The sequence below is a fragment of the Aotus nancymaae genome, unplaced genomic scaffold (assembly GCF_030222135.1).
Source record: "Aotus nancymaae isolate 86718 unplaced genomic scaffold, 86718_ANA_hifiasm-v0.15.2.pri h1tg000007l, whole genome shotgun sequence".
In the NCBI taxonomy this organism is placed as follows: domain Eukaryota; kingdom Metazoa; phylum Chordata; class Mammalia; order Primates; family Aotidae; genus Aotus; species Aotus nancymaae.
Window position 1 is genome coordinate 6,327,237 of NW_026988418.1, and position 17,278 is coordinate 6,344,514.

Consider the following 17,278-nt stretch of genomic DNA (forward strand, 5'->3'; position numbering starts at 1 on the left):
TGCTTGGGTGGAGAAGCCATTGTCTTCAGAAACCTTGGTGTAGTTGAACTGGTAGTTATGGTTGTGACCTGAAGTTCACCATTAAAAGGGATTACCCAAGCAAAATCACGGAATTATTGGTTATAAAAATGATTTTTGGCACATCCTATGCAATACATCTAAATTGAATAATAGTACCAGAGAAAATTATAGATGGGAATGAAGCTTGTGTATCATCATCATGTGTAATCAATAAATGATTTAATTCTCTTAAAAAAAAAAGGCATTTTGAGTATGTACCCCCCTTGGAGGTTGTGTAGGTTAGCTATATAGATTCTACAACTTCCAAGACCAGTGGCCGTGAGACTTGGGGTTGAACGCAGGAGCACAGAAGGAAATTCCACCTTAGGACGGAACCCAGTGTCTTCAGCTCCATTCTGAACTTCCCAAGTTTTCTTCCAGGCTATGCTCTTCCTTAGGACTACAACTCCCAGCAAGCCACGCCAGAGGTCAAAGCTTATTGGCGGTTTTGCCTGGTCGTTTGCATTATGACAGTTATTATAGCCAATGGAAATAAAGGATTGGCCTAAAAAGCCAATCCTGGAGAAGTAGGACGGATCCATCCTGGGTTCCGGCTCCGGCTCCGGCTTCTCCCCCCGCCTACAGAGGCGGCGCTGTCCCTGACCGAGCGGCGGGAGCGAGGTGGGTCAGGGTTGGGCCTGAGGTCCGTGGGGGGAGGCGGACACAACTTCGCGGGAAACTCTGTATAAGGCCTCTTCCCTCTCACCGAGGAGTTGGAGGCTGCTGCTTTGCTCCCTGGACCGAGTGTGATGCCAAGGGGCCTTGTGGTCCCTCCTCCTCGACCCTCGGCCCTGGCCCCCGGCCCGCGCAACCAGGTTGCTGTCCCCACCCCATTCCCCGGCCCTTCCGTTGGCTTTGAGTATGCAGCCCTCCTGCCACTGACCATAGGTTTAGGGTCAGCCCCTCCTCCTCTCTCACCCCTCCGGCCCCAAGCCCGCCGCAATCTCTGAACCCACCTCTTGTCTCCTTGGGCCTCCGCCATTGGCTTCTCCCCGCCCAGCAACACACAACCCAGCCTCTTGGACCCTTGGCCCTATGACACTTGTGGCAGCCTTTGCTCCCTTTTCCCTGACCATCTCCTGCGACCCTCTGACTTCCTTGGTGGTCCTCTGTGTCTGACCCGTTATCTAGCTCCACTGTACAATGACTGTTCGTCAACACCTTGCCCTTGGTCTTCCATAGCTCCTCTCCTTCCTCCCTGCAGCACTCCCAGCAGCCCTTGACTTGGCCCCAAAGACCTGTAACTTTGGCGCTGCACACTGCACTCTGGCTTGGCCCCTTCCATTTAACCTAGGCCCTTCACCTTCATCATCTGTGATCACTAGCTCCATCTTCTTGGCTCTTACTTCTTAGACCTGGCCCCTTCTCCACTTCTCAGTCCCTTCCGCCCTTACTTCTCCCCGTGCAGCGGAGCCCCCAGGAAAACAAAGCCCAATAGACCCCCTTTCCCCTAAAATCTCTGCAATGTGATATGAAAGTGCCTCTGTACCTCAGCTGCACTGTCTTCTCAGTCAGTGGTTGGCTTTCTAGCTCTGCAAGTCCCAGTCTTACCCATCCTGCAAGTCTTAGGTCAAATACTTACTCTTCCATGAAACTGGTCAGCCCTGATCTCATCAGGGAGCTATGTCTGTGTCATGTGAACTTCAGTGGCACTGTTTTTATTTCCTTCTTTCCCGTCTTCTCTCCTTTTTTCCTTCAGTACTAGTGTCATGGTTAAAAGCACTGGCTTTGAAGTGATGGACATAGGCCCCAGTTCTACCACCTATTTGCTGTGTGCCCTTGGGCAAGGTACTTAATTTCTCTGAGCCTCGGCTTTCTCATCTCTAAAATAAGGATGATGTGAAGTGAAATTAGATGATTCATGTATGGTGCTTAGTCCACAGCTTAGCACTTGATATGAGCTTAAAAAAATGTTAACTATCATTGGTTTCTGTATAATGTGCTAGGTGCTGTGTTAGACACTGAGAAGCGGGTACAAAGGTGACTAAGGCACAGTTCCTGCCCCTGTCCCCTGAACTTAACCTTCTGCATCGTGTGACAATTTCTGAAATTCATGATCTGTTTCACTACATTGTATCACAAACTATGACTGGTAATCATAATCCTAAATCTTTTTTGTTCTTATACTGACCTAGCATCCATCCCTGGATAGAGCTGGAGCTTGATTGATTATAGGTTCTCAGAATAGCAGTTTTGGAAGTGAGTGGAGGCCAAATAGCTCATTGCATAGAGATACTGTAGCCATAGGTTGGATGGGAGCAGGGCTGGGGTGCAGAATGGGATGGTGGCGTGAATTAAGATCACATCCTGTCACTTATACATTTAAAAGACATTTGAAGCTTTGTGCTGCAGAAGGAGCACGAAATATGTGCTCCTAATATGACCCAGTCCCTTTCTTCAAGTTGCTTATAAACTACTAGTCAAAACAGACAAGTAAATAGGTAATTGCAAACCACTATAAGACAAGCACAAGATTCTGTGAGTGCATAAAGGAGAAAGTAGGCAGGAATCAGAAGATTGCTGAGGAAAAGTGAGTGAGAATAGACACAAGTAAGCATGAATTGGGTTCTGAAGACAGAGCTGGTCTTTTATTCAACTCATTCAACAAATATTTATTAAGGATCTGTGTATGGCTGCCACTACTCTAGGAGTTTTGGTTACATTAGTAAATCAAAAAAGGAAAAAAAAAAGAAAACAAAGATACCAGTTCTCATGGAACTTGTGTTTTAGGGAAGCAGACAATAAATAATAGACATAAATAGAATGTCAGAAGGTAAGATGTGCTATGGGGCAGTGGGACTGGGAGTGTGGGAGTCATTTTAATTTTGAAAGGATGGTCAGGAAACAGTGAGTTTAAGTATCAAGGAATAGTTTCTGATGTTTACTTGCATTTTTGGAAGTAAAACAAACCAATTATTTTTCATATTGCTTATCTAAATTCTTCAAGGAACACTAACAGGGATTGGTAAACTACAGCTCACCTCCTGTTGTTTTAAATAAAGTTTTATTGGAACACAGCCACACTTATTCCTTTATGTCTTGTTTATGGCTGCTTTCAGGATTTATGATACAGTGGCAGAGTTGAATAGTTACAGCAGATATCCCATGGTCATAAATATTTACTATATATTATCTGGCCCTTTACAGAAAAAGCTTGTCAACCTCTGGTTCTGTTGAGGTTCTGTCTGTATTTCACATTTTAGAAGATAATTATATAGTTTTGTGCTATTTTTAAATTAAAAGTTATTTCTTAAGATCATTTAAAAGATCTTTTTTATTTTTATTTTTTTGATTGAAAAAAGATGGGGTTTCACCCTGATGACCAGGCTGGTCTTGAACTCCTGACCTCAGGTGACTCGCCCACCTCAGCCTCCCAAAGTGCTAGGATTATCTTTTTCTTGTATTCTTCATAGGTGTAGGATGTAGAGTCTTTAACAGTTGTAACAGCAGCTGTCATTTGCTGAATTACAGCTTGTGTCACACACTCTGCTTAGTATTGTAGGCATTTCTTCTAATACAAAGTCTTGTAATGTGGGTAGGTATCACAATTTTACAATTTATCACAAGTGATGAGGGAGTTTAGACTCGGAGTGATTGAATAATTTGCAGAGAATGATAAAGATAGTATATGTCACAGTTGTAATCCAACCCTAAATGTAGTCAGTATTCCTTCATTTGGTGTTTCTTTTTCCAGAAATACTTGCAGACTTGAAGGAATTATCAGTCTTTCATTTTCTATCATCAGTGTTCTATGATAGTTTGTGCTTCCCTCCCGCACTCCCCTCATCCCTTTGTTCATGTCTCTCTGTTTACCAGCCCACTCTGCTGAAATGTTATTTCTTCAGGGCCTGGAGGAAGTACTACCACTCTTATCAGAGGTATTTTTCCCCAGCTCTTTCCCTGTCCTTGGCTGTAGGAACCCAAAGGAGTCTGTGCAGCTTAGCAAACATTTATCGATGTTTGCACAAAGCAGGACCTGTTCTGGGCACTCTTATGTGTTTAGTTTTGGGGTGGGGTGTAGGGAGTGTGGTTTGTGTATCTGTGCCTGTGTTTATCTTTGTGTATACTTGGTACGTGAGTGTGTGCTTGTGTGTGGTATGAGAGTATGGATATAAGTGTGTAGACATGTATGTGGCTATAAATATGTGTGTGGCTGTGTGTATGTGGCTATATGGTGTGAGTGTCTATGTAGTGTGTATGTGTGTGGTGTGATAATGTATGGCTGTGTGTGGTGTGTAGGTGTGTGGTTGTTGTGTGTGTGGTATGAGAATGTGACTGAGTGTGGTATGTATGACTGTGTCCTATGAGAATGTGACTTTGTGTATTGTGTGAGTGTGTATGTGTGATTCTACTTGCTTGTGTGTGTGTGTGTGTGCATGTGTGCATGCAGTGGGGGCTTTGTGTGGTGTTTAAGAATGTGGTGGAGGGCACTGACTGATCAGGAGAAACACAACCCAGGCCCCGCTATAGGTCCTGGAGGTCTCAGGTGTTAACCCAGATGTTTACTTGGTAGATTCTGGTGTGGTCTGGAAAGGGGTAAGGTGGCAGAAGTCTCAAGAAAAACCAAAGCTGGGCCTTGTCACCTAGGAGAGCCTCAAGATTTAGAGGTTTTGTTTTGTTCATTTTGAAAGCCGGCAAATAAATGGATACTTGTAAGAAAGGTTTTTCAAAAATAATTGAACATATAAAGAGTTACAGTTAACTTACAGTTAGGCAGAAAAATTGAACTTACCCCAAAATGAAAGCTCCTTTACTTGCCCACAAATTATAGTCTGGATTGTCATTGCTTAGTGGTATCAAGAAGAGTGACATTATTCAAATGGCACAAATATCATCTGGCAGTAGTGGACAAAGATGGTGCCTTCTTTTTTCTCTGCTGGGCAGCTTTAAATATCTATGAAAGTTTGTCACTTAAAAGGTAGCAAGTAAGTAAGCTGAGATCATGCCACTGCACTCCAGCCTGGTGACAGAAGGAGACTCTATCTCAAAAAAAAAAAAAAAAAAGTAGCAAGTAAAGGTGTTCTGTTCAAGTATTCCAGTTGATTGAAGTTATTTCCAATGGATGGTCCCAGGGGAAGGTGTATACCCCTTCAAACAGAACAAATGCTTTCTTGTGGTCTGGCCTAACCCAAGGAATAAAGGTGTTGGCCATTTGTCTTCATTCTCAGGCTTCAGAGATGGGCAGTGAGAAGGAGCAGAGTCCAGAACCACACCTGCCTGAGGAAGGGGAAGGGGGTAAATTTTGGAGAGTGGATGACTCAGAGGGTTCTTGGATCCCACCTGGGAAGAAGGTACATGGACAAGAGAGCCTATTGGATGAACTGCAAGAAACTCATCCAAAAAAGCCATGGCAGAAAGTCACTGTCCCGGCTCGAGAGCCAGGGGACACCCTTGTTCATCCAAGGCATGAGGCAGATGAGAAGCCCTTTGTATGTGCCCAGTGTGGCAAAACCTTCAATAATACCTCCAACCTGAGAACACACCAGCGGATCCACACTGGTGAGAAGCCTTACAAGTGTTCTGAATGTGGCAAGAGCTTCTCAAGAAGCTCCAACCGCATCCGTCACGAGCGGATCCACCTGGAAGAGAAACACTACAAATGCCCCAAGTGTCAGGAGAGCTTTCGGCGGCGCTCAGACCTCACCATGCACCAGCAAGATCACCTAGGCAAACGGCCATACCGCTGTGACATCTGTGGCAAGAGCTTCAGCCAGAGCGCCACGCTAGCTGTGCATCACCGGACCCACCTGGAGCCAGCGCCCTACATCTGCTGTGAGTGTGGGAAGAGCTTCAGCAACAGCTCCAGCTTTGGTGTGCATCACCGTACCCACACAGGTGAGAGACCTTATGAGTGTGCTGAGTGTGGGCGGACCTTCAGCGATATCTCCAACTTTGGAGCACACCAGAGGACCCACAGAGGGGAGAAGCCCTACCGGTGCACTGTGTGTGGGAAACACTTCTCCCGGAGCTCGAATCTCATCCGCCACCAGAAAACTCACTTGGGTGAGCAGGCTGGGAAAGATTCCAGCTGAAGGAAAGCCCCATTTAAAGTGAGGGAGAGAGAGCAAGAGACCCCAACCTAGTGAAGGAAGATCTTTAGCATTTGCTGCTGCTACCTTGACCTCAAGCCCTTCATCCCACTTTGGAGAACGGTTTTATATTGCTTCTGAAGCCAGGATCTCAGGAAATCCTAAGAAGGGACTCTGGAGTAAAAACCCTTGCCTCTTTCTAAGTGGATGAGGCAGTTTCTCTTGTTGGAAAGTAAGAGGACCCAGTCTTGGCTTCACTTCCTTGAGGTGAAAGAGAAATAGGGCAGGCTCAGAACATGCTCATGTCATTAAGGCAGCAGTCCCCTGGACTTTGAGGAAGTACCTATGAGATGGGTGTCACTGTCTGAAAGTTCTCTATATTATAGTTGGTGAACTGCTTAGGTAGGAGTGCACTGCAGTGTCCTGCTAGTTCCCATCTGCTGTGCCCCAACTTTGCTTCTAGATCTCTGGGCTGGGAGGAGTGGCCTTCTCAATGGAAGGGGCCTCCTTGGTCTGGAGAAAAGATCTGAGATCCTGCCTTAGATATTAAAGGGAAACCCTCAGGGAGCCATGATCCAGGGACCTTCACAATCTCCCATGTTTGTTACTTGTTATCCCTCCCCCAACCTGCCTCTGTTTTCCCCAGAGTGATTAGCAGTAAAACCCTTCAATGAAAAGGACCCGTGTATTTATTTGTGGAAGTGGGGAGCTGGGGAGATTGTCCCACTGAACCTACTCTGGATGGGTGTTGAATTCTAAGAAAGACAAATGGGTAGCTGCTCTGAAAAGCAAAGGAAAGCAGACTGAGTTTCTGGGGCCTTTGAGGAGAAGAGGGAAAGGAAAGGAACTAACATTAATTGAGCATCCACTACATGTGATTGATTCTATCAGTCACATTTACATTTTTAATCTCATATAGTTGTCACAGCAACCCCCAAGAGAATAAGAAGAGGAAATGGAAGTGAGGAAAGATGAAGTCACTTGCTAGGAAGTCATACAGCAAGTATGTTTTGGAGCCAGAGTTCAAACTTGGGCCTCCCTGACTGCCAGCTGATGCTCTTTTCACTACATTTACCTTTTAGCTTCTGAAGAAGGAGCCAGTTAAGAGGTTTGCCTGGAGGTAGATGCCAGTGTGGCCTCTTAATATGACCTTGGACCATTTGTTCTATGGTAAATCAGTACCAAGCTTGAGAACCTTTTCACCAAGGCTGGAGTGCAGTGGTGCACTCAGCTCACTGCAGCCTTGATCTCCTGAGCACAAGTGATCCTCCCACTTCAGTCTCCTGAGTAGCTGGGACTGCAGGTACATATAACCACGCCTGGCCTTCAGTGCTACTGAATGAGCACTTACTCTGTGCCTAGGAAAAATGGCAGTGGCAGGGAGTAGGGGGTGAAGGGTGGGATAAGGTGAGAGAAATCTTAAAACCCATAATGAGAGTCTTTGCTTTTAGTAGCAATAGTTTAGTCCCCAAGGCTGGAACAGCTTAGCAGGGATTATGTCTGGTTTCCTGTCAGGCCTGGCTCCACATGGCAGATTTCAGTGTTTCTACATGGAAGTTTAGTGTTCACCCAGCTTCCATCTAACAAATAGAAAAGAACCCTTCCTCTAACAAATACAAAAGACCCCTATCTACCTTTCTTGTGAATCTGGGGCCCTACTCTTCCAGAATGAGGGGCCCTCTTCATTTGTAGCCAGTTAGCAAGAGTGTGATTCTGGCACTGGGCTTGGAACTGACATCACCCATAACCTTACCTAACATGGGACCCTGCCACTCACTAGGAAGAGAGGTGCTAGGAACTTTATGCTTATTATTGAATTCTTACAGCAACTAAGAATGACCTGCTTTTCCCATACGTAGAAACAGACTGACAGAGAAAGTGACTTACCCAAGGTTACAGAGCAAGTAAATGTAGGGTGTAGGACCTGAACTACTGCTCGAATTCAAGTCCTGTAGTTAGGGAACTATAACTATAATTACAGGGAACTATAAAAGACTTCCCAAATGATTCCTTTACTTTTATAAGGTACTTTACTGTTTACCAAGCACTTTTATTTCATACACAATTCCTTGAAAATCTCCACGCACTGTATTTTAAACATATAGTCACCCAAACGTGTGTGGCACACACCCTAATAATAAAAATCACTGTCTTTTAAATACCTACTAAGTGCCAGTTATTATACCCCTCTTATCTCTGATCAAACTATCCTGTAAGGTAGTGATGTCCCCATTTTCAAGGCAAGAAAATTCTATAAGGTTAAGTGACCAGACCTGTTGGCATTGTTGTGACTTAATTCAGGTATGTCTGATCCCAAGGCCAAGCTCTTCATTTATACCCACTGCCAAGCTAGGTCTACAGATCCCCTCTCAGTCTGGGAAGTTGGTATGACTCCTTCCTGACTTGGAGCCTTTGTGACAACTGCTGTGACTTTTATGATTGTCTGCTGCCAGTTCTGCCTACGATCAATGTACCAGGCCCCTGCTTTGATCTTGAAACATAACTCCCCAGCCAATCTTACTTGCTTTTTTTTTTTTCCCCTGAGATGGAGTCTTGCTCTGTTGCCTAGGCTGGAATGCAATTTCGGCTCACTGCAACCTCCGCCTCCTGGGTTCAAGCAATTCTCCTGCCTCAGCCTCCCGAGTAGCTGGGATTACAGGCATGTGCCGCCACAATGGATGAATTTTTGTATTTTTAGTAGAGATGGGGTTTTGCCATGTTGGCCAGGCTAGTCTTGAACTCCTGACCTCAGGTGATCCACCCGCCTTGGCCTCCCAAAGTGCTGGGATTACAGGCTTGAGCCACTGCACCTGGCTCACTTGCCCTTTTTTGACCCTAACTTATATGCTAAGAATTTTGTGTTAGTACATGCTTTTTAGTCTTGACTAGTCCATTTATTCACTCGCTGGCTTCCTTTTAACTTTCTTTATTTTCTCCTTTATTCCCCTTATTTTTTTTCCTTTCTCCGTGACTCCATCCACCCTTTCTTCTCTTCCTCTCCCTCTTTTCCTCCTTCCCTTCCTTTCCTTCTCTCTTTACCTCGTAACTTGTAATACTGACAATGAAGACAATATGGCCCCTGTTTTTTAGTGCAGGAGAATGCCACTTAAATCCAGAGTTGCAATGCAGGATGATAGGTATCATTACAGTTGTACCCAGGATGCTGTAGAAGCTCAGGGGAGTGCCTTAACCTGGCCTGTACTGGACAGTGGGGCCCAGAAGCAAATAAGACATAGTCCTTCCAGCAAGGAACACAGAGGAAGTGAAACCACTGAACAAGGTGCTGGGGAAACAGGTGGGAATGGTTAACTTCACAGGGGCGGGAAGTCTGAAAGGATGATTGAATAGGTGTTTATAGCAGAGAACAGAGAGCAAAGGAGAAGGTTATTTCAGATGGAAGGGAACGCTTAGTGTTTTAGGAAATAATGAAATGTTTGCATGTTTGATAGTGTGCCCTGTGTGAGGAGGAGAGGAGGCTGGTAAGGTAGACAGGGGCCAGAACATGAAGGATGTTGGATGCCAGGATAAGAAATTGTGGACTGTGGACAGAAAGAAATTTTAAAGCTGGAGAATGACATGATAACATTCACCGTTTATTTAGGAAGAGGACTTGGGCTAGTGTGGAGGATGAACTAAAGGGGGATGAGTGATTTAGGAACATGCTCTGTGTGTAAGCCAGGTGCCAACTGGGACCCTCCTGATTCACAGAGTTCTATGTGTTTGCCTCAGATCATTGCCAATTCCACAAACTGGGAAAGTTCAAACCTTCCGCACAATTTCTGCACATTCCTGAGGTTTATGACCTCATAATCTCTTGCCTGAGATTCCTGTGATCTATACAAACCTTTTCTATTTTGTCCCCATTATTCCTGTTATAGAATTCAGCTCTTTTTATAAGTTCAGAATCCTTCCTAGAGATAGGGAATCTTAGTGAGGAGTTGCATTAAGGCATCTCAGTAGCTTCCTATCCTCTCATCTCTGCCCGCTTCCCCTCCCTTTCTCTGGATTGCCACAACAAGATTATAGTGCATTGTTATTTTTTGTTTGTTTTTCTGAGATAGGGTCTCCCTCTTGCCTGGGCTGGAGTGCGGTGGTGTGATTACTGCTCACTGCAGCCTCCACCTCCTGGGCCCAAGCAATCCTCCTACCTCAGCCACCCAGTATCTGGGACCACAGATTTACACCACCGCATCTGACTAATTATTTATTTTTGTTAGAGGTGGGAGTCTCACTACATTGCCCAGGCTCGTGTTGAACTCCTGAGTTCAAGAGATCCTCCTTCCTCAGCCTTCCAAAGTGCTGGGATTACAGGTATGAGCCACTGTACCCAGCCTGCATCTAACTGTATAGATGGTGACTTACCATCACCATAGGTCTTTTTTTTTTTTTCTCACAACAATTACTCCAAAATTGCAGTGTGTCTTAAAATTAATGATTTGGATTAAATGAAATATCACATAAGAAAGAGATGAGATGGTGATGTGAGCAAGATGGTGGAATAGGAGGTTGTCAGCCTTCATTTCCTCCACAGAGACACTGACTTAACAATATACAGACCAAAATACCTTTATTTTGGTAGAATTCTAAAAACTAATTAGGTTTTAGTACCCCAGGCAAGCATGAAGTTAAGAAGAACCACACTGAAACAGGTAAGGAGCCATTTCACTTTATCTGTGATTGTCCCTTCCCAAACCAGCACAGCTCAGCTTGGGTCACAGGTTCTTCCTTGGGGGAAAGAGAAGAGCAGAGCATACATCTAATGTTCTGGCTTTTTGGAGGACTGCCCATGGATTGGTTTCCTCTCTTGCCTAACTTGATGTACTAATGGAACTGGAATACTATGGATGCCTGGGGGCCACTGAAAGCAAGGAAGTACATCTTGCTGCAACAAGGTTGGGAAGTACATCTTGCTGCAACAGTGGAGTGCCTGTAGACAGAGGTCAGCACACTCAGCACAATTGAGAAAAGGCTCTCAATGTGTAGCTTCTCTCTTGGGAAAGAAGGAAAAGAGCAGAATATGTGTTAGTATTCTGCCTTTTGGGAGAGCTGCCTAAGGGACTGCTATTTGTCACCTAATTTGAGGTGCTAATGGGGAGCCAACAAAATTTGAATGCCTGGGGGCCACTGAGCACAAAGGAGAGCAGGGAGACTGGCTGCAGTAGTACCAGAGAACCTGCAATACCTCAGACAGACACTAGAGAGAACAGGAAATTATGTACTTCTGAAAGTAACGACAAACTGGCAAATGTCTGTAGTTGGGAAATTACAAGCCTGAGCCTAGAGAAGTAACATCCCCTCCAAAAGGATTCAGAGGTTCCCAGAATCTATCTTGGCTGCTTATTGAAGCCAAGACTTTATTGAAAGTCTTTCCCTGTATGAAGCCAGTCTGTGAAAAATCAGAAAAACAATGTGTGAATGGAATGAGAATATCAACAGAGACAGAAACAAAGAACCAAACAAATTATGAAACTGAAGATTGCAATAACTGAATTAAAAAAATTTACTACAGGGGTTCAACAGCAGACTTAAGCAGAAGGAAGAATCAGGTAACTTGAAGACAGATTGAACTTACTGAGTCAGAGGAACAAAAAGAAAAAAAAAGAATGGAGAAAAGTTTAAAAATCCCAAGAGATTTATGGGACACCATCTAGTGGATCAATATACACATTATGGGAGTTCCGGAAGGAGAAGGAAAGAAAGGGATTGAAAACATAATTGCAGAAATAATGGCCCAAACTTCCAAAATCTGAGGAATGAAATGGACATCCAATCCCAAGAAGCTTGACTAACTCCAGTTAAGATGAACCAAAAAGGCCCACAATAAGGAGCACACATTGCAATCAAACTGTCAGCAGTTAAAGAGAAAATCTTGAAACTAGTAAGAGAAAAGCAAGTCGTCACATACAAGGAAACTTTATAAAATTATCAGGGAGTTTCTCAGCAGAAACCTTATTGGCCAGAGGGAGCTTGATATAGTTAAAGTCCTGAAAGAACACACGCATGCGCATACATACACACACGTGCACGCACACACACACACACACACACACCCTGCCAAACAAAAACACTACATCCAGCAAAACTGTCCTTCAAAAATGAAAGAGGCTGGGTATGATTGCTCATGCCTATAATCCTAGCACTTTGTGAGGCCAAGGCAGGAGGGTTGCTTGAGGTCAGGAGTTTGAGAACAGCCTGGACAACATAGGGAGACCCTGTCTCTACACATACACGTGTGCGTGTGTGCACACACACAAAGCTGTGTGATGGCATGAGCCTGTACTTCTAGCTACTTAAGATGTTGAGGTAGGAAGATCATTCAAGCCCAGGAATTTGAGGTTAGAGTCAGCTGTGATCATGCTACTGCACTCCAGCCTGGGTGACAGAGCAAGACAAAGAAAGAGAGAGAGAAGAAAGAAAGGAAAGGAAAGGAAGGGAAAGGAAAGGAAAGGGAAAGGAAGGGAGGAAGGAAGGAAGGAAGGAAGGAAGGAACTTTTTAAGATAAGCAAAAAGAGTTCATCCCACAACACCTACCTTACAGGAAATACTAGTGGGGAGTCCTCAGGTTTAAACTAAAGGATGCCAGACAGCAACACAAACACAAAAATATGCAACTTGCTAGTAAAGGTAAGTATATAGATAAATACAGAATACTGTAATACTGTAGTGTTGGTTTGTAAATCCCTTAATAACTCTGGTATAGAATTTAAGAAAGAAAAACATAAAAACTCTAAAACTGCATTGATGCATACAAAATATAAAAAGATGTAATTTGTGACATTGATAAAGTGGGGGAGAGGTAAAGGAATAGAGTTTTTGTATGTAATTGAAATTGTTATTAGCTTAAAATAGATTGTTAGAACTATAAGATGTTTTATGTAAATCTCATGGTAGCCATGAAGAAAATACCCGCAAGATACACAGAAAAGAATGAGAAAAGAATCAAATCAAGTTCAACACACACAAAAATCAATGAAACACAAAGGAAGGGCACCAAGAGAAGAGAGACAAAATAAGTACAAGACAGCCAGAAATAATGATAAAGTAGCAATAAAAAGTTCTTTTCTATCAGTAATTACTTTAAGTGGATTAATCTCTGCAATCAAAAGACATAGTGTAGCTGAATGAATAAAAATAATTCTGGTTTATAGTTCCATGTGTAAGGAACTTAGAAGTCACCACTCCGTTCTAGCAATAAGTAAAAGCTCATCAAACTGAAAGATCAACAACTCTTCTTAGATCCATAAAAGAAATGAGGTCACAGAGCAAATCACTGCCCCCAAATTGGAAAGACAGGTAGATACAGAGAACCACAACATACCAGAGCAGAAACCTATGTGGAAACAAGTTCATCAGTAACAGTTTAGTTAGGAAAACCTAAACGGTAACTGATGAACTTCTGGAACATTTGGAGAGCTCCCAAGGGACTGGTACTTGAAAATCTGTAGAGCTCCTTGTTTCATTTAGGACTTTCACTCCATTCCTCTTCTTAGAAGGATCTTTCTTTTCCTTAGCAGTAAAAGGAACTAGTCTGTCCTTCCTGGTTTTCTGTTAAACTAAGCCAGTTTCATTTTAGTCCTTCTTGAATTCCAACCAGCTGAGACATTCCTCTGGAATAAGTCTCAGAGTTAAAAATGTCAGAGGACTGCAGTGCCCTGACACCAGCTAGAACCAGCTATGTGGCCATGTTCCTGGCACCTGAGACCATGCAGTACCCAACACCCCAGGGAACAGACAGCCCAGCACATCAGCAAGGTTGCCCCCAGGACATAGGGAGCCAAAGTTCATGCTCATCAGAGCCTGAGAGCTTCCTGCCCAGGGCCACCATCACTGACAGCAACTCTGCCCCCTTTAGCAGAGGGGCCACACACTGCCTGGGAGCCCAAAGACTGAACTGCTTGGAGCTGCTGCTACCACTGCCATCATTGATGCTAGTACACATGCCATCTGGGGGCCAAGGACTGGCCCACCAAAGGCAACCATCTCTACCACCAGCACCTGTGTGTGCTGTCCAGGGGCTGGAGGACAACCCATTTAGGGTCACTGCTGCCACTGCTGATACTTGCATGCACTGCCTGGGGATCTGAGGACTGACCCACACAGCATCTATATCTACAGCAAAGCCTCACCACAGCCTTCACAAGCAACTGCAGCCTAAGCCAAGGAGGAGCTTGTGGATACTGGTGACACTGATTACAGCTGTCAGAATCATACAAACAGTACACTGTAATGCCCACCCAGAACCAAAGCTAAACCACCCTACCCAACGGATACTATAGATATATCTACAGGAAAAAGTCTTTCCCTATGAAAGCTACTTCATAAAATTGGAAGAAGGGACTATTATATTGGATGCATAGATACCAACATAGAGACACAAGAAACAAGAAAAAGCAAGGAAACACGATGCTTCCAAAGGACACAATAATTATTCGGTAATAGACCCCAAAGAAAAGGAAGTGACTTAAAAAGAATTCAAAATAATGATGTTAAGGAAACTCAGGAAGCTGGGCACAGTGGCTCCCACTTGTAATCCCTGCACTTTGGGAGGCCAAGGTGGGTGGATCATTTGAGGCCAAAAGTTCAAGACCTGCCTGGCCAACATGGTGAAACCTTGTCTCTACTAAAAATACAAAAAAATTAGTTGGGCATGGTGGTGCATGCCTGTAATCCCAGCTACTTGGGAGGCTGAGGCATGAGAATTGTTTGAGCCGGGGAGGCAGAGGTGGCAGTGAGTTAAGATCATGCCACTGCACTCCAGCCTGGGCGACAGTGAGACTCAGTTTAAAAAAAAAAAAAAAAGCCTATGTGACATATAGGACACCATCAAGAAAATAAACATTTGCATTTATATTTTTGGTATTCCAGAAGAAGAGATGGCAAAGGCATAGAAAAACCTACTTAATGAAATAATCACTGGAAATGTCTCAAGTCTTGAGAGAGAAATATACCCAGAGAATATACCCAGATATGGAAAGCTCAAAAGTCTCCAAATAGATTCAACCCCAAAGGTCCTTTCTGAGACACATTACAAAACTGTTAAAAGTCAAAGACAAAGAGAATTCTAAAAACAGCAAGAGAAAAGCATCAACTTATATGTATATGGGAATTCCTATCACAAAACAGCATAAACCTTACAAGCCAGGAGAGAATGGGCTCATACATTCAAAGTGCTAAAGGGAAAAAAACAAACAAACAAACAAAAAAAACTACTAGCCAAGAATACACACCAAAGGTATCCTTCAGAAATGAAGGAGAAAGTTTTTCTCAGATAAGCAAAAATTGAGGGACTTCATCACCCCTAGACTTGTCCTAAAAAAAATGCTTAAGGGATTCCTGCATCTGCAAGCAAAAGGATGATATCTACAATTTTAAAAAACACAGAAAGGCATAAAACTCACTGGTAGAGTTGATATACAAATTAAAAAAAAGAATCAAACATTATCACTACAGAAACCCACCAAATTGCAAGGATAAACAGTAAGAAAGGAGGAAATGATATACAAAACAATCAGAAAACAATTACAAAATGACAAGAGTAAATCCTCACCTATCAGTAGTAATCCTGAATACAAATGGTTTAAATTCCTCAATTAAAAGATATAAAATGACTGAATGGATTTTTTTAAAAAAGACTGAACTATATGCTGCTTACAAAGAAGTCACTTCACCTTTAAACATACAATAGACTGAAAGTGAAGAGATTGGAAAAGATATTCTACACAAATGGAAACCAAAGCATGCAAGAATAGCTATACTTTTATCAGACAAAATACACTTTAAGTTAAAAAACATAGAGACAAAGGTTACTATATAATGATAAGGGGATCAACTCAGAAAGAGGATTGTGAATATATATATGCACCCAACACCAGAACACCCAGATACATAAAGTTTATTAGAGCTAAAGAGAGACCCCAATACAATAGATGGGGACTTCAACACCCCACTTTCAACATTGGACAGATCATCTGGACAGAAAATGAACAAGGTAATATCAGATTTAAACTGCAATATAGGACAAATGGACCTAATAGACATTTACAGTACATTTTATCCAATAGCTGCAGATACACATTCTTCTCATCAGTACATGGGCCATTCTCCGGTATAGACCATATGTTAGGCCACAAAACTAGTCTCAACAAATTTTTTAAATCAAAATTATATCAGGTATCTTCTCAGACCACAATGGAATAAAAGTAGAAATCAACACTAAGAGGAAGGTTGGAAACTATGCAAATACATGAAAATTTAACAATATGCTTCTGAATGACCATTGGGTTAGTGAAGAAATTAAGAAGAAAAAATTATTGAAACAAATGAAAAGAGAAACATAGCATAGCAAAACTTCTGGGATACAGCAAAAGCTATGCTAAGAGAGAAGTTCATAGCAATAAATGCTATAAAAAATTAAAATATTACATTAAAAAATTACATAAAAATTACATACAAAAATTAAAATATTTCAAATAAACAACCTAAAGATGGACCTGAAGGAATTAGAAAAGCAAGAATAAACCAAATCCAACATTAGTAGAAGGAAAGAAATAATAAAGATCAGAAGAGAACTAAACAAAATAGGGACTAAAAACACGAATGATCAATGAAATGAAAAGTTGATTCTTTGAAAAGATAACCCAAATCAACAAATCATTAGCTAGACTAAGAAAAAAAGAAGACCCAAATAAATAAAATCAGAAATGAAAAAAGGTGGTATAACAACTGAGACCACAGAAATATAAAGGATCATTAGAGACTATTATGAATAACTATACACCAACAAATTGGAAAACCTAGAGTAGAGAAAATAGATAGATTTTTGAACACATATAACATACCAAGATTGAATCAGGAAGAAATAGAAAACCTGAACAGACTAATAATGAGTAATAGGATTGAATCAGTAATAAAAAGTCTGCCAGTGAAGAAAAGTCCAGGACTGGATGGCCTTACAGCTGAGTTTTTAAAAACTTCTAAAGTTTACAAACTAAATAAGAAGATCTAACACCACTTCTTTTGTAGCTATTCCAAAAAACTGAAGAGGAGGTGTATTAGTCCATTTTGACACTGCTGATAAAGACATACCCAAGACTGGGAAGAAAAAGAGGTTTCTTTTTAAATTAATTAGACTTAAAGTTCCACACAGCTGGGGAGGCCTCAGAATCATGGTGGGAGGCAAAAGACACTTC

At 42.6% G+C, this 17,278-nt stretch overlaps 1 protein-coding gene across 2 annotated transcripts; it reads left to right on the top strand.

Moving 5' to 3' along the window:
- The first annotated feature begins 636 nt into the window (after positions 1 to 636).
- ZNF691 (zinc finger protein 691) lies at positions 637 to 8,591 on the top strand. Of its 2 annotated transcripts, none has more exons than XM_012434787.2 (2): positions 637 to 681; positions 5,229 to 8,591. In XM_012434787.2, the coding sequence occupies exon 2, from the start codon at positions 5,238 to 5,240 to the stop codon at positions 6,090 to 6,092; it is 855 nt and encodes a 284-aa protein (XP_012290210.2). In that variant the 5' UTR covers positions 637 to 681; positions 5,229 to 5,237; the 3' UTR covers positions 6,093 to 8,591. The 2 variants fall into 2 exon arrangements, with proteins under 2 accessions (XP_012290210.2, XP_012290211.2); XM_012434788.2 differs by lacking the exon at positions 637 to 681 and adding an exon at positions 724 to 3,938.
- Positions 8,592 to 17,278: the final 8,687 nt, after the last annotated feature.

Bases quoted from the DNA above. Each gene is read 5' to 3' on its own strand.
- ZNF691 (XM_012434788.2), top strand. From the start codon at position 3,858: ATGTCTCTCTGTTTACCAGCCCACTCTGCTGAAATGTTATTTCTTCAG. The intron at 3,939-5,228 runs GTATTTTTCCCC...CTTCATTCTCAG, and splicing joins TACTACCACTCTTATCAGAG to GCTTCAGAGATGGGCAGTGA.